Consider the following 21,705-nt stretch of genomic DNA (forward strand, 5'->3'; position numbering starts at 1 on the left):
GACAGAGATTCAGGTGCATTGTGTTTATTTAAACTTTGAAATCATGACTTTAGAAAAAAAGCTCACTTGTTTGAAATCTGCAGTGTTCCTATTCTTACTTTAGAAGACCTGTTATGCATTTTAACTCAGTCAGGGTCAAAAATACCCAGAGCAGAAGTGATATTTATATGGGAGCATGAAGACTACAAAATATGTATTTAGAGTGTTGCCAGGATAAGTGCCACAGAGGATTGGAACTATCCTGCTGCTTTTTCAGCATCCAGATTCTAAACAGAGACATCATTGGCTATGCCCAAGCAGGTTGTTTTCTGAAAAGATCCACATGTAGGGCAACATCAGACAAGAGACCTACCAAATACCAAACAGATATTGAACTTATCCAACCACCATTTCAAAGCAACCTCTTATGGCCAGCTGAGATATACTATAGGGAATGAATGACCGATGTAATCTGCAGGCCTTGTTCACATAGAAATCTCAATAAAAATAGATGATTTAACAGATTAAACCCAAGAGTCATGTTTGACTCATTTAGTTTGGCTACACACATGTATTTACACACACTTATAGATTTATATAGGGATACTTAATAGCATTAAGCTTTCTATTTTTTTAAAAAAAAAATTTATTAATAATGAATTTCCAATACGAATCAATTATAACTGAAAAAAAAAAACATAATTCCTACATGGATCTTGTAAAAACAAACAATACACAAAAGACTGCGTAATAGCATGTCTGTCAGCACACTAACACGAGTATTACAAAAGTGACCCAAAACAGGGACAACGGGAGATGTTACTGAAGCTCCCATTTTTCAATGCTCAACAGCCTCCCTTGTCAATACGAAGGACCAGATCATTATCTGGAGTAAACCGGTTTAGCTCCATTGAAGTCAACGGAAATATTCCAGTTCAGGATCTGACCCTGAGTTTCGCAGCCATACCAGCTATTGGGGTGGGAGGTGGAATGCAGCAACTACATCTTCATTTCAAATACTTATGTAGCTTATTAATTGCCTTCTGTTAGAACAAGAAGTTGTCCAAGAGACCCCAGGCCCAATTTCCTTTTGCAGGATGACCCAGGTTTGAGCTTATATTATTTTGCATATTACCAAAGCTAGGAAAGACTTGAAAAAAATCAAGGCTTCCTTTCACGGAAGTTGGATTTTTTTTTTAAACTGAACCAGGTTCTAATCTCCTTTGCCACATTAATATAATTACCACTATTCTGATTCTTCTACTTAAACATAGCTCCCTTTAAGGGATAGACTGACAATGATAATGACAAAAGGATGTGCAAGAGAAGTATTATAGATATTTGTATACAGTCTTGGAAGGCTCTGCTGATGTTCAGTTTAGTAAACAAACAATGCCAAACAAATTAAGGGCAGGGCTCTAGCTTGGTGTACACTTTAGTTAAACAAACAGAAGAAGGGTACTTCAAGCTTCACAGGGTTGTGACAGTTAAATCATTTCCCAAAAACAGTAGCACTATTTCTCAGGAAAAACATGGACATTCAAATATTTGGGTTTTTAAGGAAAAATAGTGTTGCAGAGAACCAAACAAGTCATTACAAATAATAGCTGCTTCTAATGTAAAAAAACTGTTCAAAGAGAGTAGTTCTCAGACAGAACTAGTCTGAGGAATAAAATTGTACACACACACACACACACAAAGTAAAAGTATATTGTAGGAGGCTCTCTAAGTCAAAGTCGTGCATTTGCCATTGATGGGCTCTTCAGATTTAAAACATTAGGTTAGGCTGATTAGATTTTTTCTCTAGTTTTCTCGTAGTCTCGGGAAGTTTATTTCTTGACTTCTTGATATTTGGTTTCTTACTCCCTGCTAAGAAAATGAAAGAAGTGGAGTTAGGGAAACTAGGCTGACAGAGTGTCGTCATTCCTCACTTGTTTCTTCCATCCTGTTCGTTAGAACACTCATACTGATGGCTTCGCAACAGCTGTAACTGAGGTTGCAGACCATTTTCCTTTATATCTCCCTGTTTACGCACGTTCTAACCTTTCCTAAACATTCACCTTTGAGGCGGAAAATTTCCTTGACTGTTCTTAAGAATCAGTATGGAAAAAACTAACAAAATCTCTCCAGCCATTTTTAAGTTATAGCAGAAAAAAAAAGATACATTTACCCCACTGCAATATTTTTTTCGAACCACATTTCTTTGAACAGCACTCAAGCAAACAGAGCCAAAGTTTAAAAGTTAACTGCTGCTTTTGCCAAGTTAAAAAAAATGGTTTTGATTTCATATAAAGTTCAAAGCATTTGAAAACTGCATACTGACTGTGTACAGCCATGTTATTTTTGTTAATTCAGAGCACAATAAAGGCCAGACCCAAATCCCATTAGGGTTTTTTCCATTGACTTCAGTGGGCTTTGGATCATGCCTTTTCAGTGCATATGTGAGCAGGGCTTGAGAAATGTGCACTTTTCAAAAGTGATCGAGAGACTTTGCCTAGTGCTTCGTTTTAATTTGCATCCATATGCCCAAAGGCCAGTCCTCAGCTCCTTTGCGTCCCTCCCAAATCCTCAGTTGTTAGTGGGGGGGTTATTGTTGAAATTAATTAGATGCTTTTTCTTTACACTGCTTAAGTGCCCTAAGGTCATTGATCAGTTTGAAGAGCAAATATATATTTATTCAAAGGAAAAAAACCGGTCCCCACAACTTTTGACACAACAACAACGTGGCGGAAGAGTTGCCTGGGGGAGAAGAATGTGCTTAAGCTGCCTAAAAGTTGCCCATAATAGCACTCTCCCAGTCTGTACACTACAAAGATATGGAAATGCACACATGCACTGGAGTACAAACTGACCTCAATCCCCTTCAGCTGGCCAGTGTCTACTTAGTCTTAAAGTACAGTTTGCTGAAGAGGCTGGTTTGCTTCTCTTGGGCTTTGCCAACTAGTGCCAGTGTGTTACAGAACTCATGATATTTCTTTATTCCTTTCCTCTGCACACACACTCTTTTTAAAAAGAAACCTTTATAATTAATGCAACATGGCAGGTGCCAATGAGCTCTCAAAGTGTAAAAGTTAAAGCTGAATGTTCAACCTTATCCCTGTCTTTTTGTACATCTGCATCGTGATGCTTGTCCTACCTTGTGGTCAGCTATTTTGCATAATAATAAAATACAGTTTAGATAAACACTTGTATCAGATAACCATATAGTATGATTAAAGACCATATCATGTTGCATTGTCAGCCTTGGGGTCCAATCCTGCACATACTACAGTGAAAAATGTTTACCACAAAAAGTAGTCCTACTGACTTCATCTTTCCTTCACTGTTCTTGGGGTGAAATCCTAGCCCCATTGCAATCAATGGCAAAACTACCATTGATTTGAATGAGGCCTGAATTTCACTCCATGATGCTTATAAGATCAGATCATTACCTCCCACATTTCCTAATATTGAGTCCTTGACGGCACAAGCTACATGTTGCATAAACAGTCCTATTGGTATTAAGTGTTCTAAACAGTTAAAAAAGTCACCTCAGTTTACCTTTGTTTTCAACAAACAAATAATGACCCATGTAAAGCCTAGATCCATCTTTAGACCTTCCCATTGATATCAATGGTAGAATATAGCGTGTCAATATCTGAACTGACTGTTGAAAGAAGTTCCAGTTGGTGAACACTTTAGGGTCAGCATATAATATAATGCTACTTTAGTATGGTGCTTTTCTATTTTCATCTCTGAAAGATTTACATATAAAATTAATGAAGCAAAATGGGAAGTATTAAAACCAGGGATAACATGCATAAACACAATTTTCTAGTTAAGATGTCCATGAGAGAGAGAGAGGTCAGTTAGTGTTCTTACAAGTTTCAGTCGGGGTGAATATTGAGTCCTTTTGTGACCTATGCCAGAAACTGGGAATGGGCGACAGGGATCACTTGATGATTACCTGTTCTGTTCATTCCCTCTGGGGCACCTTGCAGTGGCCACAGTCAGAAGACAGGATACTGGGTTAGATGGACCTTTGGTCTGACCCAGTGTGGTCGCTCTTATATTATATTCATATTTAACCATTTAGGGTTCATCTCCTATTTACGTTACTCAAGTTATTAGTCTCATTGACTTCTAGGGGACTATTCTTCTAAGGAAAGCAGGATATGGCCTCCTGCGTCAGTTTTACCAGCTACATGCTGGTGATAATACTGACCCCAAACGATTGGGGATGAAATGTTTGTAAAGTGCACTGAGGATGAAGAAGCTTTGTACAAATGCTAATTAATGTGTACATTTTAAATAGTAAAAATAAAAATCTTACCTTTCTTGCAGATACTATAACAATCTTTTTTGCTAACAAAGTTATTGGCATTTGCACCACAACCTGTATAACTGAACTCTTCACATGATTGACTTTTTGAGTTGTAGTAATAGCGGGTCACAGAAGATGAACACAATCCTTCATCTTTTGGGCTATAGCATAATAAGGGGCCAGCTTAAAAAAAAAGAGAGAGAGAGAGAGAAATTACTGTAATATTCAGTAGCTCTGACTTGTAGGTCCAACAAAATTTGGGGCAATCCTGCACCAATTGAAATGATTGTGATTACCATTGATTCAGGAGGACAGGCTCCCTATATCCCCATGAGTAAACCATATATACATCTCAGATACCATATAAAGAGCCCTCACACAATCACACTGCATGTGAGATTCAGCAGTTCATTGTAGACAGTGCTATGTAGCTAATAAATATGAATAATTTGGAGCCACATGCTGCTTTCTTACTTCTTCTGTGAGTAAGGAAGGCCTATCTTTGCCCTTAATCTATTCAATGATTTGATAAGTACAACTAACTAAATAGCTTGTATTAAAAAAAAACCCATTGTATTTAAAAGAATTGGGTTAATTTTTTTCTTATCAGAATTGTCTTTCTTACTGTTGATATTTGCCCATTCTTTAAATGTGCAAGAGAAACTAAACTAGTTACTTTTCACCCATGAAAATGTTGCCAATTCTGCCATGAGCCAAAACTAATGAAGATGTCATGATGCATGTTGTGATGGCTGCTTATTCATCTCATGATAGTCGTATGCATCTGGTATACATTTGGGGTTCTACTACAAAGCTTAGATATGGTTATCTGCTGACAGTAACTATCTTTCTCTTTGAAAATGAGGCAACCGAAGAGTCACAACTCCATATAAAAGTTCTTTGCCTTCTGAGATCAAATGAGTGCCGAAAGCAAATAACCTGGCAGTCTCTCTCAGGTCTTTAATTTTAAGAAGGCACTCTGTCCCTAAGCTTCAGGCATCATCCACCTAAAGCCCAGCAACCACTGCGTTATACTAAACTGCAGCAACATGGGCACACACAACCAAATTTTGCCCTCAGTTACACCTCTACAATCCCTCAGAAGTCAAAGGGTTGTATGGGTGTAATTGTTGGGCAGGATTCAGGTTGTAATATAATATTTTTAGATGGGTGGTTTTGTCCTTTACTTAACAGGCAGTGGAGGTTGACGATCCCTGAAAGTGTGTAATCAAATTGACATGCACATGACATGCTCAAAAACACTTTATAGCAATGAGCAAATATCAGACTTGAAACAGTAGAGGCAAAGCTTACTTTAAGTGTCTTCATAGGTAAAAAGAAAAATAACATTTGTATTGATAAACACCATCTTTTTTATTGAGAGCACATTTATAAAGAAGTTATTTTAGTAGAACGTTGGAGTAATCATTACTTTTCTCAGGCAAACAGTAGTCCACACAAGAATCTTCATCTCTGAAGTTGTTATCATTTCCATAGCATCCACCATAGATAAATTTCTCACACTTCATTGAACTCAGGTTGAAGAAATACCTTCTTAGGTAACCTCTACATGGTCCTGGAGCAGCTCCAGCCTGCATATTTTGGGCACTTCTATAATAAAGAGCATTTAAATATCAATGCACAGTTAGGCTAAACTTTATTACATCTTGTCTGACATGCTTTCCACATGCAAAGATACTTCTGAACTTATTTAACTTCTGCCGATATGCTTAAGAGATATATGATAATTGATTGTTAAAATACAGCACTAGACTGAGTATCTAGTGAGTTAGATGGAGTTTTCATACATAATGGATTTCTTAAAAACATTAGGGATAGACTATGATGAGCTCCAAAAAGAAGCCAGGCATATACATCCTTCCATCTTAGGCCTTTCCTCAGTGATTTTATTGGTTTAGCCAACAAAGCCCTAAGAAGCCTCGATTTAGTGGGAATTTTATCCTAGCTAGGGTTTCAGGATCAACCCTAGTATTACCAGTGCTGTTACTGTTACAGCTGTCACTGGCAAAATGATAAATCCAGGAGAGAGAAAAAAACGGTTGGCAAAATCCACTGAGTAAAGAAACCTTCACCTGCTCCCAGAAGCTTCTTGGTGTGGAGATTTGTGAAGGCTTCACACCTGAGAGCTACTAGCTAACGTATCATTTTGGCTCAAGTGACAAACATACGTATGCAAGCTACAACTTTTATTAAGTTATGTAGCTGGAAGGAAATGCTTTTTTAAAAATAGAATTTGGGGTCTATGCCTTCAATTGATGAAGCAGCAAATGTTGAGAGAATGCAACCTTCCCTAGAAGTTCAAGGATGCTTTCAGACTGGATAATGAGTACGCACACCAGGCACGGCTGCAGGGCATAGTAAAAGTTTTAGTAGGGCAACCCTGCAAAAGAGCCATAGACATATTAGTGAAAAACAACAAGCTGGAGCTTTCTGAGGGAATAGGCTCCTAGGTCTATTTTTAGAGAAAGCATGCACACCAGAAGGACTAAGTAGCTCTGCTGATGTGCTGGGGCATAACGGAAGCGATCAGTAGTCTGTCTCGCTTCATGCAAACCTGGGCAGCGAACTATTAACCAACAGCGCAGGATAATCGAGATGTCCCAGGATGCCCAATGCTGGGGTGAGGACCCCTGTGTCTAAATAAAGGGAGAGCGAGAGAGGACTTACTCCGGATCATCCAGCAGCTTTTCTCACAGCTTTCCAAGCTTCTGAAGTTGTTGGCATTGCCCTGGCAGCCCCCATAAGTGAACTCCTGGCATGTCTGGGTGTACCTGTCGTAGTACCATCTCGGGATGAGAGCCCGGCAGGGGCCTTCCTTCGGGGGCAGCAGGCAGACCTCTTGATTTGGGGCTGTAAAGAGAGACAAGAGCTTTCGGGGTGAGTCACCGGGGAGAGGGGCGACGGGCCAGGGCAGTTTCCACGTGGCCGGCTTTGAGCCGCAGCAGCGCGAGGAGCGGGGAGGTGAGCGAGACGCTGGGAGAAGTTTACAAGGCAGGAGGAAGCGGAGGGTGATCTTAGCCCCCAGCATGCTGGATATCAAACTCTCGGGGGCTTTGCGGCGGGAGCCAGCCCACTGGAGAGACAGAGCTTGGAGCCAGCGCTAGGAGCGTCACCGGACAAAACCGGGACGGCGAGAGCCACCGTCGTTTGCACAAGGACTAAACGCACCCAGGAAAGCCGCGCTGAGCCGAACCCCCTCCCGCAGCTCGCCGGCCGGGAGCTCGGCTGTTACCTGCTGGCGCCTGGGGAGCGCCCGGAACCTGTCCCAGCAGAAGCAGCAGCGAGCCCAGAGCTAAGCAGCTCCGGAGGCTGGCGGGCGAGCTCATTGCCTGCAGGGATGGAGACGCGGGACCAAGGCCGAGGCGCGCTGCTGCAGGGCAACCGATCTGGAGAGCGAGCCGGCGCTTGTGCCCCCCTGCCCCATCTCTCCGTCCCTTATATCCGCCGAGCTCACCTCCCCCAGGGCCGCAGAGCGCGGGTGTGGCGCGCAGGCCGAGTCACGCCTATGGGGCAGGGCGGCGATTCGAAGAGCCCCTTCCCACCGCTTGGGAGCGCGTCAGCCCGGCTCCGCGGCCAGGTTCCGCTGGGTCCTGGGCAGTTCCCAGGCGAGTAACTCCGGGGAAGGCCCTTTGCTCCCCCCGGGGAGGGAAAGAGCGGGCGGGGAGGGTGCAATAGAGCAACCGTCAGCTCCGCTCCAGGAGCCAAGAGTGGCACATCAGGGAGTCCTGAGCGTGAGGAATGCTTTCCACTTCCTCCGCGATGATGGCAGACAAGATTGCCCCCCGGTCACCTGTGCGGATCAATCATACATCAGGCTACGCAATAAGCTGCCTGTCAAACCCCCTGCTGGGGAGAAGGCAAGTTTCCGATTTGTCCTGTCGTGCTGATCACGGTCCTATCAAAGGATAACTGACCCCTCCTTTCTTACCTTGCCTTTTCGGCTACTGGGTACATCTTCAAGTCATCGTTCCGTTTGATGATGCTAAAGCGACATATCCCATTAAAGTGCTATTTGTGGTGACTGTACTTAGTGTTAGCAATACCAGTTTACTTTTGCTCAAACGTAAGAGTTTGTGGCAGCTCCATTTTTTACGAAAGGAAAAGTTGAATAAAGGTTTAGAAATAGGGAAATTAGTGGCTGCTGGAAAAGATGGTGCCTGGTGACCCTTAGGCCAGTGCATGCAAGGGACTGCAGTTTATAGAAAAAAAAAAGTTGGGAGGAGGGGGGACGGGACTTGAACACAGACTATAAACAGGGAACAGAACTTTGATAATAGAAGACTCTTCAATCTAGCAGACAAAGATTTAGGATCCAATGGCTAGAAATTAAAGCTTGACAAATTAAGACTAGAAATAAGGTGCTTTAAAAAAAACAAAAAACCAGGGAGGGCAATTAACCCCTGGAACAATTTAAGGGTTGCGGTGGATTCTCCATCACTGCAATTTTTAAAATTAAGAATGAACATTTTTTTAAAAGTCATGCTTTTGTTCAAACAGGAACCAATTTAGGGAAGTCCTGTGGGCTGTGTTGTGCAAAGGTCAAATTTGATAAGCACAATGGTCCCTCCTGGCTTTATAATAATCTACGCAAATTACAATGAATTGACAATTTAGGGAAACTGTCTAATATTATGGGGCTGTTGCCTCTGTATTTCACTGCAACATTTCAATGGACTTTGCAGAAAAAAAAGGTAACCCATTGGAGTCGTATTTGATGAATAATTTTTAATTTAAAAAGGAGGCAGCCGAGAACTTTTAACCACTTGCACATATACCCAGTTACAGCTTTGAATCAAAGTATATTCTCTAACATATAGAAATCTACATCAAGGGTGTCCATCCTGTCCTGGCAGAGGATTAGCTCAATTGTCTAGCAGAGCTTTTTTATCTTTAAAGTATACCATTACATATAGACCTTTCATTAACTAACATTTTCTCCAGATTGAATACATTAGTTGAGAGAAGAAGAATAAAATCTTAGATAAAAATAACTCTATCCCCATATCTTACTCTGATGTCCTCCCTTCCTTTTATTGTCATCCTGACTATGCTGTGTCTCCCTTAGATGTCTAGATCCTTGGAGCAACAAGGACTTGCCATTTTGTAGAGCTCTCTTTCTCCCTATACTTCTTTCCTGTATTTCTATCATCCATCTGTATTCTCTCTTTAAAATATATCCTTTAGCTTTTATATCTATCTACACACACACACATATTTATAATCAGATTGATAAGGGATAAATGGATGGTTTAGTAACACAGACCAAACTACCTAAATACAACCTGAGCTGTTACCACAAGGACACAGCTGTCATGTTTAGTAATCCTGTTATTGCGACAGTTAATAACAGATGTCCTGGGTTTTAGTTAGGGTTATTAGTAGCATCAGATGTAATGAAACTTGGTTCCCTGAAGTGCAAACATACCTTTCCCATTTCTTGCAAAGTCAAAATGTCATTTTTCTAATATTAACAAATTCTCAACTGACTTAAATGTGACTAGACTGATGTTCTTTAGAATGCATCATATTTGGTTAGAATTGAAAAAAAATTGAATATTTGAAACAAACAGCAGAATTAATGCACTCACTTCCACCATCACACACACACATAAACCATTGTTTAATTTAAACCTGTCTATCATTTTTACAGTGCGGTGCAATATTTAGTCAACTGCGCTTTCAGTTCAACAAGACAAGAGATTTAAAATGTAGAGCTGTTCTTAGTAAGAAAGAAGAGACTAATAAAATGACCATACAAATGGGTCTTTGCTTTAGGGTGTTATGTGATAACGTGCATAGTTGTGGACACTGAAATCTTGCTTTTTTATGTTAATCCACTGAGTATTAGGAAATGTTATTTACTCCTCATAACACAAGAACTCGGGGTCACCAAATGAAATTAATAGGCAGCAGGTTTAAAACAAACAAAAGGAAGTATTTCTTCACACAGTCAGCCTGTGGAACTCTTTGCCAGGTGATGTTGTGAAGGCCAAGATTATAAGAGGGTTCAAAAAAGAACTAGATAAATCCATGGAGGACAGGTCCATCAATGGCTATTAGCCAGGATGGACAGTGATGTTTGCCAGAAGCTGGGAATGGATCACTTGATGAGTACCTATTCTTTTGGTTCCATCTGGGGCACCTGGCATTGGCCACTGTCAAAAGACAGGATACTGGGCTAGATGGACCTTTGGTCTGACCCAGTATGGCCGTTCTTATGACGTCAATAGAACTAGTCATGTGCATAAAGTGAGTAAGATTTGCCTCCATTATTGGAGTCATTTTTGGAGATAGAGTGGCAAGAACCATAGCTTTCCTGAATAGGAGTCACATTTGACATACCCATAAAGAGAAGATGCTACAAAATTGTTCACTAAGTCCTCTACCAACTTTACCCTAATGCACACTTGTTTTTTACCTGTGACTCTAAACGGTAGCTACTAGGGTAAGTAAGCAGAAACTTTGCAAGGTGCAAAGTGTGGCTGTGCTGATACAAGGAAACAGAAGCACTGAGATACAGGCAGCAGCAGTGGTGCTAGACAGTGCCGAGTAGTGAAAACCAGGAGCTTGAATTTGATTCCAAAAGCAACAGGTAGGTGATGAAAATAAGGGAATGAACAGTGAGAAAGGGAATGTATTTTAGCAGCTACATTCTGGGGAGACTGATGGTGGGCAAGGTAAAAATCAGTAGGCCAGAGAGGGCAAAGTTGCAGTGGTTGAAGCAGGAGAAGACTGAAGCCTTGAAAAAACATTTCAGCAGCAGGACTCAAGAGGAAAAGGTGGGTCTTGGGGATTTTTTTTATAAAAGCTGAAGGGAGTTGCATAGCTGGTATGGGTGGAGAGAAGGTGAAAGGAAACAAACATGACATCTCAGTACTGAGCTCTCCTTGTTCCATGTGGTCACTTATATGGTCAGATGTGTAATCCTAAGGATACAGTAATGCAGCCTTATTCAGTGGAATGAGACATGGCTGTCTGAGTGTATTAATTATTAATATATTACAGTAGTAGCCAGAGGTCCCTATCAGGATCTAGGATCCATTGTGTTAGACACTAAACAAACACATTGAGACAGTTTATGCCCAAGAGAGTGTAGGCTCTGAAGAGAAGACACAGCAAGTGATGGTAAGAAAAGGTGAAAGTTAGGAGGGAGGGAAGACAATTTCCCTTCTGCGACAGTCCTCACTCAGGGGTCGGTTGATAGAGTAGCATTTCCTAGTGATCAGGACTTAGGCCCATGCCTTGCAGGGAGCTGTTGGTAGGGGAGCCCCAGCCCTCCCACTCCACCAGGCTCTGACCCAGGGCTCTTTGAAGGCTATCAGTGGTCTGACAGCCAGGGAGACTTAAGGCTGTCCTTCCCAGGCCACTTCCTATCACCCCCTTGTGATAGTTCCTGGGTTACCATCTGGGTTTAGGAAGCATGAGGGTTGACCACTCAGTACACAGAATTTTCTGGCAACTGCATATAATTTCTCTTCCTGGGTGGCAACTGCCTCCTCTTGCAGCATGGCCCATGCTCCTGGGGCAGATCAGATCCCCTGCTGGGGTAGTCCAAACAAAGTAAAGGAGGATTAACAAAACTCAGAGTCCACCTGAGAGGGAATGAGAAATGCTTCCTCCTCAGGTTATCTCTGTAGCAGCTCCTCCCTTCCCTCACAGAGGGACCCTTTGGCAGTTGTCATGGGGAGAGATTCTGCCTTTCTGTCAGCTCTCTTCAGCTGACACTGAAGGTCACAGGTCTGCTGTTTTCCCTGGTCTGCCCCCTAAGGAGCTGCTCCCCTACTTCTTAACTCCTCCTCCAGTTGGAGCATTTCCTGCAGGTGTGGGGGCAGGGGGCTTGCTGAGCCCAGAGCCATTCCTTTACCCCTTGTTCCCCAGTGTGGGGTTTGTGGATCCCAGCACACCTCCCTGTACTGAATCCAGCACATATGGCAACTAGACAGGGCCATGTTGTAGTCTGTAAAAAGAAAAGGAGTACTTGTGGCACCTTAGAGACTAACCAATTTATTTGAGCATGAGCTTTCGTGAGCTATAGCACACTTCATCAGATGCATCTGTAGTCTGTAGTCTGTGTCACTTATCCATGTACCCACATATGCCACACTCATATCTCCAGGCATGACCCTGATTGGCACTGGGCTGGCTGAGCTACCTTCAAAACTGGAACTCTGATTGGTTTAAGTTCAGCAACACCATGCCCTCAATCAGCAGCTTGTCCCACTGCTGATCCCAACCTCTTCCACACCTGGCAAAGGAGCTGCATGCAGATTAGACAAGGAAGCTGTTTCTGAATGTGGGATGCTTCTCTCCTATGCTTGTTGTGGCTTGCTACAGTGATAAAGTGGTGTTTTTAATGAGACTAGGTGGGTGAGGTAATATCTTTTACTGGGGGAACTCCTGTTGTGAGAGAGACATGCTCTGCAGCAGAGATCTGCTCTAAAGCTTGGCTCTCTCAGCAGCAGAAGCTGGTCCAATAAAATATATTACTAAAAAACCCACCTCCCCACTCGAATATCTTGGGAGCACCAGGGCTACAACCACATTCCAAACAACATATTTTTCATAGGCAGGCATTGAATCGGGTCCCCCTGCCTTTTGTTTGAGCAATTGTGCTGCTTATGCAAAATGCTTTGCTTGGAAGGGGGAGAATGGCAGTACAAAGGAGAGAGAAAAAGAAGGAGTCCTTGTGGCACCTTAGAGACTAACAAATTTATTTGGGCATAAGCTTTCCTGGGCTAAAACCCACTTCATCGGATGCTTGCAGTGGAAAATATAGTAGGAAGATATATATACACCAGTGCTGATAATAGCCCACCTTAATTGATTAGTCTCATTACAGTTGGTATGGCAACACCCATTTTTTCATGTTCTCTGTGTATATCTGTCTTCCTCCTGTATTTTCCACTGCATGTATCTGATGAAGTGGGTTTTAGCCCAGCAACGCTTATGCCCAAATAAAATTGTTAGTCTCTAAGGTGCCACAAGTACTCCTCTTTTTTGTTTTTTGGGGGGTTTTGTTGTTGTTGTTGTTTTCCTGATACAGACTAACACAGCTACCACTCTGAAACCTGTCGCTGTACAAGAGAGAAAACGGAGAAAGAGACCGGAGAAGGGCGGGGAGGGGGGTGGATTGGAAAACATTGCACTCCATTAACTGGAGTCACACCACACAGCTCTCCCCGCGGAGTTGGCCACCCAACCTCTCCCATTCGCCTTCCCAGCAGAGAAAAGAAAGTCAGACGAATCAGGAGTTCCAAATGTTTACAGAGTATTTTAATTTAACACAAGGAAGAAACAATTTCAAGGGGGATTTCGTGGTCCTTTTCCGGACTGTGCTCTGTGAACCAGATCACTCTTGCTGCAACATTGTTATATGAGTCTATATGCCTGTCTTAACCGCCACCGCTTTCCTCCACCAGCCTTGTCGTTCGGTACCACCAGGAATCCGGCACACAAAAAGGCCGGACATTTCCTCAGCAAATCTGCTTCCTCTCAAAGGACGTGTGTTCTAAATACGTCTGGCTTCTTCCTTGTGGAGAAAGTTTTCAGCACACACATCCTCTTCCCCAGAACAGTCAGCCCTGCTCCTTCCGCGCCTTGTTCTCTGCATTACAGCGGTGACACTGCGCCTAGGTGTCGAACTCCGTGTTAATACCAGATTAAATACACTGGGATTTAAACGGATTAATCAATGTTACCCGATTTCCCCCCAACCCCCTCCGTTACTGGCCGGCCAGGTTTACATAAAAGAGTTGATACCTATTTATACAGCAAAGGCGAGAACTGAAGGTTTGAATGGAGGAAGGGGAGGGAAAAGTAAATCGTTGTTCGTTGTGTGCAGTGCCTAGTGTAAACGTCCTCTCGGTCAGGGTGGAAGGGTGGGGGTCACACTGCTGGGTTTGATCCGTTTAGGAAGCTTATGCTGCTGATTTAAACCCCAGGAGTCGCGGGTGTGAGTAGCTAGCTGGACTGGAGCACTCTGGGGAAGGTGCGTGAGGGAGTTTATTGGAGAGGAAGTTGTTACTTCAGAGAATCGGGTCAATTTCGCCCGGGACAACAGTAAGTCATGCCCTCGGAGTGGGGTGGGGAGGGGGCTCTTTCGCGAACCGCTGGGTCCCAGCATCTCCTCCGAGAGGGTAACTCGCTCCCCTTTTTACAACTAGAAAATGCCGGCGATCAATATAGAGGATTTGAGCGAAAAGGATAAACTGAAAATGGAAGTTGAGCAGCTCCGGAAAGAAGTGAAGTTGGAAAGACAACCGGTGAGTTCCCCCAGGCTGCCCCCTCCCCAGCCCCCTGAGAGCCTGCGGCTGAAATAGCCCCATCGCCCCGGGGAGGCAGCTTGGAGACGAGGTCAGGCTGGGGCGTGAACAAGATCTTTAGCTCTCGAGTCTCCGGGGTTGGGGGGCGGGGGAGGGGGCAGTTTGGAAGTTACTCTGCTTCTTTTCAGCCTTAGGTTCACAACAGTGCCTCAACTAACCTCTCGATGGTGAGCGCCGCGGTGCATCTCACAGCGCGGGGAAGGGTCCTCACGCCCCCCGAAGCGCTGACTCTCTTTATGGGAGTGGAATGAGACCTGCAGACAGATGCCAGCGCGGTTCAATGAGCCGGTTAGTTTCGCCTCCTCTCAAGGGCTCACTGATGGGAGAAAAGGCGCACAAGTGCGATCTCAGACTGGGGAAAGGATTTCAGACCCCACGAGCTCTCCCTTCTTGCAGAAGGTGGAGGTGGGCATTGAAGTCTGTCTCGACAACTGAAGCGATGAAACAGACATTGGGGCCTTGGGGTCTTTGTGTGTTTTTAAAATATCCTTAACGCGCAGTAACTTTAAGAGATTTTAGGTTAGTTTCTCGCTCCCCACGTAGTTTAGCTTCTGGCTACTGTACCTGCTACCTTCCGTCACAGAAACCAGAGCTAAACACTTCTGAAAACTATAGGAAGGAGGATCCAGACCTGTGGAGGTTAAATGTGAGTGACACAGCCTGAGAAATGTCTCTATAATGGTCGAAAAAAGGAGGAAAACACATTAACAAGCTAATCATAGGGTGTTAGCGCTAAATTCGGTAGTCGCTGCAGCTAAACCCAAGGGCTCAGCGAGGGCGTGGCGCAGTTGGCACAGGGCAGCTGAAACTGCTCTCCAAAGAGGAAATGAAGACAAGGGACCATTCAGACTTTTAAACTGTGGGATAAAATATCCACTGTGTGCTGAACATTGGAATATGTGACCTCAACCACGGGATTCCCCCCCCCCGCCCCCACTGACTTTGATCGGAAATAGACATTTTGGAGATGTTCTAGAACACAAAATGATTTTGCTGGTTCCCAGAAACCAAGTCCTATCATTCAAAACAGCCTTGTTAGTTAAAACAAAACTGTACAAGCCAGTGGTTCTCAGAGTCTGGTCTTCAGAGTTCTTTCTGGTGGTTTGCAGGGCTACCAGGCCAGACACAGAATGGCCTGGGAGCGTGGGAGGAATCCCCCAAAGTCTCTCCGTATTGTGAAGTGGTCCACAGAAGGACAACAGAGAACAGTTGTTGGAGAACCGTGGTCCATAAGGGTCGATTCAAAAGTTAAAGGTGTTTTGTTGTTGTTGTTGTTTCTGGTGATTCACCTTGTGAAGTAGTATGCAGTCAACAACGTGGGATGTATTTTACCATGCACGTTTTCTGGAGATGAACATTCTTGATACATAGATTTCCGATCTGCTCCTGTTCCTATTGGAGTCATTGACAAAACTCCTGTTCACTTCAGTGGGAGCAGGATGGGGCCCTGAATTTAACCCTGCATCTACTTAAGCAGCTGTATAACTTTACTCACAGGATGTCAATGGGACTATCCATCTGAATAAAGTTACAGCCTGCAGGTTCAGGGACTTTGCTCAGAAACAAAATATTGATGTCAGAGGGGTATTTTAGCCCATGAAATAGATGTCAGTGATTTTTATTAGAGTGATTATAGTTATTTATATTACAACAGAACCAAGAAGCTCCAATAGGATCCAGAGCTCCTTGCAATGTGTATAAATGCATAAGAACATCTGATTCTTGCCTCAAAAACATTGAAGTGACTGAAAAACACTCCATAGGCTGCACATAATCTAATGTATTTAAAAAGAAAGGACATTATTGTAAATAAGCTGAGAGTCTGAGAAATTTAGGAGAAGGCATAGTCAGGAATCTCCTGAATGCCAGCAAAGAGAGTGTCCCTCACCTTTATGGATGCTAAGGTTGCATTGTTATACATTCCAGTCTTTTATTTCCTGTCAATTACGTTTCCGATTATCCATATGCATAAATCACCATTTGACATGAAAATTTTGTGCGCAAACAGAGCCACATCCCCTACTCCTCTCATGGGCAAAAGCAAATATGCCTATCAAAGTCCCCTTGACTTCAATCGAATGCAAAACTTCCTCTTCTTCATTTTGACATGATGTAGTGAGGAAATTTCCTTTAAAATAATCTCCCTCGATGAATAAAAATATACAGATTCATACTCAAGAGAAATTTTTCTCATAAGCAAAAAGGATCCTCCTCTTCAAGATCGAAACAACCTAAGCCCCCAATCCTGCAAGTGCTTTCACACATGCTTTACCATCATGAATAGTCCCAACTGAAATCAATGGATCTGCTCACGGTAGTAAAGCTAAGTATGTGCATAATAGTTTGCAGGATGGGATCCAAGTTCTTAACCATTGGGCCTATGTTCCTCCCTACTGTGACTTAGTCATAGGTTATGGGTAATTAGATCTTATTTGATACACTTAATGGCCAGTGGAAAACTTTGGTTTCTTTCTTATGGCCTAAGACTTAACTTTTCATAATCCATTGGCAAGGGTGCTGGAACAATTTGTATAGTGGGGGTGCTGAGAGCCGTTGAACCAAACTGTAAACCCTGTATACAATGGAAACCACTTCAAGCCAGAAGTGCAGCACCCCCAGTACCCCTACTTCCAGCACCTATGTCCATTAGAATCTCTCTACTGTAAGTAGGCCAGACGTATTGATTCTGTTGTCATGACTATTCTACTTCTGTTTCTATTATATATAAGTTCTTATACCACGTTCATCACCATAATAGCTGAACATCTTCCAGTAGTGACTATGCACCTATCATTTGTTGCTTATTTCCGCATCCTCTTTCCTTTGGGGAGAGAAGCATGTGCTATGGAGTGTCTTATTTTGGTAGGTTTTGTTTTGTTTGTTTGAGCAAAACACAGTAAATGAGGCAGAGGAAGTGCCCACAGCCACTAAAAATGGGAAGAATAGCCACAGTGTCAAGTTTTCCCCTTCCCAGAAACAATCAGAAGCCTCTTCCTGGGGACTCCTCCCAATGGTGCCTCTGCAGAGCTCTCTTGGAAATGGTAGGGGGAAGACCTGGGAAGAAGAAACTCTATTCAGAATGCAGTCCTCAAACATTCCAGATATCTAAGACATCAGGAACAAGTTGTTGCTTCTGTAGGTGAATCCAGGTTGCTCTAGGGAAGAGGCAATCAGGCAGAATGAGGGATGCATAAACAAAGGGGATCTCCAGAATCCGTGGGATTTGCCCATAGGGTCTGGAGACTGAACCCCTGGCTTTCTCTGTAGGGTTTCAAATCTCTCTCCCTTGGGAGAGTACAGAGCATAGACATTTCTCGAGGACAGGGGTTCTCAACCTTTTTCTTTCTGAGGCCGCCCCTCTCCCCTGCGTGCTGTAAAAATTCCATGGCCTCCCCTCCGTGCCACAATAACTGGTTTTCTCCTGCATATAAAAGTCAGGGCCCGCATTAAGGGGCAGCAAGCAGGGCAATTGATTAGGATTAATGATTAGGGGTATGGACGGCTTCCATATGAGGAGAGATTAATAAGACTGCCACTTTTCAGCTTGGAATAGAGACAAATAAGGGGGGATATGATTTAGGTGTATAAAGTCATGAGTGGTATTGAGAAAGTAAATCAGGAAGTGTTACTTACTCCTTCTCATAACACAAGAACGAGGGGGTCATCAAATGAAATTAATAGGCAGCAGGTTTAAAATAAAAGGAAGTCTTTCTTTACACAACACACAGTCAACCTATGGAACTCTTTGCCAGAGGATGCTGTGAAGGCCAAGGCTATAACAGGGTTCAAAAAAGAATTATATAAATTCATGGAGGATAGGTCCATCAATGGCTATTAGCCAGGATGGGCAGGGACGGTGTTCCTAGCCTCTGTTTGCCAGAAATTGGGAATGGGCAACAGAGCATGGCTCACTTGAGGATTACCTGTTCTGTTCATTCCCTCTGGGGCACCTGGAATTGGCCATTGTCGAAAGACAGAATACTGGGCTAGAAGGACCTTTGATCTGACCCAGTAGAGCCATTCTTATGTTCTTGTGCCACTGGGGCCCTGCAAATCTACATCACTCAGGCTTCCGCTTCCTCCCCAGGTGATGGGGCTCAGGGGCCTGGGCTTCAGCCCAGTGCGGTGGGGCTTCAGCTTTCTGTCCTGTGCCTGAGCAAGTCTAATGCTGGCCCTACTTGGCAGACCCCCTGAAGCCTGCCTGTGGCCCCTCCAGGGGGACATGGACCCCTGCTTGAGAACCACTGCTCTAGGAGTTTCCCCCCTTCTGTGGCTCTCTAAATTGGAAGGGAGACTATAGTCCCATGTTAGCACATTACTTTGCTATGAATTTGTCACAAAATATCACATAGCATATTACAGTAGATGCTCATGAGTAGGAACATATGGTGCTCTTTAGTTATGTTGCTCCGAAGCGGCTGTTGTTGTTATGGGGAGTGTCAACAATTCACAGTAGGGAAAGCACTCCCAGGGGAAATGTTGCTCATATGGGGAGGTTGCTCTTACAAAGTGTTGCTGCAAACAAGTGTCTACTGGAGAACCACTGTATGCTTGAAAGGACAATGTCAATGTGTTTTTCATAATTTTCAGAATGTTATACTAATTGCTGTTTATAACAACCCTTTGTAACTGATAGGTGAAATGTGCTTCCTCGTTGAATTTGTTGTCTTCCATTCAACAGGCTTTTTATTGTAGGACTACACCTTGGCTGTTGGCTTTTGTTATAATAGAAAAAAAGGCTACTGAAGCATTTATTTGGAAAAATGTGTAATGTTACATTGAGTTTGGGTTCAAATTCTACTGATTCTGCAGCAGATTCTGCATATGAGTACCATTTGAAATAATGTGAGTTAAATGATCCTAATTTAAATAAATTATTAGGTTTTAGTATTTTATTTTTAAATCAGTGGAGGATTTTTATGCACAGTAACTGCAGGACTAGGCTGTGTACCTACTGTGATATAGTATATGTTTTCACACAGAAGCTTATGTGGATGTGTGATGCAACATTAAGCTGTTGCTTGCAGATTTTTTAAAAAATACATCTTAGCCAACATTTTCAAAGGTGACTGTTGATTTTGGAGTGCAACTGGAGATACTTTTAAAAGCCTGATTTTCAGAAGGAGAACGCTCAGTGTTTTCTGAAAAGGAGGCTCCTAAAAGGTATCTCAAGTTGGACACCAAAGTATTGATGCATCCAGAATTACTCGTCACTTTTGAAAAATATGACCTTTACTTCTTTTGCCAATAAATATGAAACACATGCTTGGAAGAGGAACAAACAGCTCACCAAATAAACCATTTATTGACTGGTTCAGAAGAAAAAAAAATACATTTACAAAACAGTAGTGGGAATAAAAAGAAAAGAAACTTGACCTTTAACATCCCTTCAGTTTTAATAATGTTAGAGATTATTATAACACAAGTAGGTGTTTGTTTTTGTTTTAAATTTAGGGCCAGATTTTGGAGGTGCTCAGTGATCACATGAGCACTTGCAGCATCAGGTCCTTTACTTATTATGTAAATATAAGAAAGGGAAAAAGATTGTTATGAAGTGAACGTCCTCTTTATAGTCTAATGGGAAATGTGACTGCTATGTATAAAGCAGAACCTTATTTCTTCTTTTATTTAAGGTGTCCAAATGTTCTGAAGATATAAAGAACTACATTGAAGAAAGATCTGGAGAGGATCCTTTGGTCAAGGGTATTCCTGAAGATAGGAATCCCTTTAAAGAGAAAGGAGGCTGCGTCATTGCATGAAAGAAAATTTCCTGCAATTGGAACATACATTATTGTACCTTAAGTGTATAACTAGTTTGTCCTCAGTTCCATGGGTCCTTGTTGAATGAGTACTGTCAATGGATTAAAAACAACACCAACCTTGAATGAGACTCTTGTTTATCTCTTTATCATTTTATATGATCTAATTATATCTCACTACTTGATAATATTCTAAATTGTATTCTAAGTATTGTTCCCCAGAAGGGACAGATACTTGCTTAATGTACTAATGGGCATTTGCGTGTAGTGTCTGTTTAGCGTGTTGTTTCTTGACTCTTGCGTTTACTAGCTCGTTTTAATAAAAACTCTTGCTTCTACCAACGCTTTAGTGTTCCTTAGCAAAAAATATGCAAAGAACATGATCAAACGTTTGCATTTTCGTTGCATGATGCGTGTGGCACACCCTGAACCACCCAGCCGCGAGAACAAGAACTACTTCGGGGCTACGTCAAGGCGGGACGATCGAGTCGTTTAAAAGTCTCATTGAACTAAACCGAACAAAAGGAAGAGAAAAATCTCTCACCCCTAACTTCGAAGGACTGGAGCAGCAGGCTGAGTCCCCGACACAGCCGGGCGCACGGGGAGGGGCTGTTTGCAGCGCCTTTCCCAGCAGCGGAAACTTCCCGGGAGCAGCGTGTAGCCCCGCAGCCGCCTGTGTTTGCTAAGGGCTGCAGCCTGCGAGCTACGGGTCCCTCGCTGGGCAGCTGTCGCGGCACCCAACGCGCCCGGCCCGCTCAGCCCGGCGAGGAAGGCGCCGAGCAGGTGCAGGGCAGGTGACTCCAGGCAGCGCCCCCGCCTCGGTCCTGGCTGCAGGCGCGGGGCGGGGAGCTGCGGCGGCGGCTGCGCATGTGTGTTGTTCCCTCCAGTCTGCGCTGCCCCCGCCATGGCTAGGAGCTGGCGCGGGCTGCTGGCGCGCGGGGAGTGGGGCAAGTGGAGCCCTGGGCCGTCCGGCCCCGCTCGGGCCCCGCTGCGGGCGGGCAGCTCGGGCCGCGCCCCTGGAGCCGCCGGGGACGGAGCCCGCTTGCTGTACTCGCGGGAGCATTACGCCTTGAGAGAGTCTCTGCGAAAGGTACCAGCCTGCCCTGCGGCGCGGCTGGGGGCTGTTCCCCGCTTCGCTCAGGCCTGAGGGAGCCTGGTACTTTGCAGCCTGAGCTGGCTTTGCTCCGGCGGGGCCGGGGCGCAGGGCTCGTCTCCAGCTGCCCGCGGGCTGGGCCCTGCGTGAAGAGACCCGTGCGAGGCCGCAGTTGCTCTCCCGCTCCCTGTGAGCCGGCTCTCCCCACCCCCGATCCAGCTGTGTCGG

At 43.8% G+C, this 21,705-nt stretch overlaps 2 protein-coding genes across 2 annotated transcripts; one reads left to right on the forward strand and one right to left on the reverse strand.

Moving 5' to 3' along the window:
• Positions 1–1,747: 1,747 nt before the first annotated feature.
• Positions 1,748–7,629, reverse strand: LOC144260698 (tissue factor pathway inhibitor 2-like). The gene is given in 6 exon segments (XM_077809405.1): positions 1,748–1,848; positions 4,292–4,465; positions 5,715–5,867; positions 5,870–5,893; positions 6,971–7,153; positions 7,536–7,629. Coding segments are annotated over 6 exon segments (729 nt in total).
• A 6,840-nt stretch (positions 7,630–14,469) lies between these two features.
• LOC144260699 (guanine nucleotide-binding protein G(I)/G(S)/G(O) subunit gamma-11) lies at positions 14,470–20,384 on the forward strand. Its single transcript, XM_077809406.1, has 2 exons — positions 14,470–14,565; positions 20,259–20,384. The coding sequence occupies exons 1-2, from the start codon at positions 14,470–14,472 to the stop codon at positions 20,382–20,384; spliced, it is 222 nt and encodes a 73-aa protein (XP_077665532.1).
• The last annotated feature ends 1,321 nt before the right edge of the window (positions 20,385–21,705 follow it).

This window comes from Eretmochelys imbricata, chromosome 2, assembly GCF_965152235.1.
Source record: "Eretmochelys imbricata isolate rEreImb1 chromosome 2, rEreImb1.hap1, whole genome shotgun sequence".
In the NCBI taxonomy this organism is placed as follows: domain Eukaryota; kingdom Metazoa; phylum Chordata; order Testudines; family Cheloniidae; genus Eretmochelys; species Eretmochelys imbricata.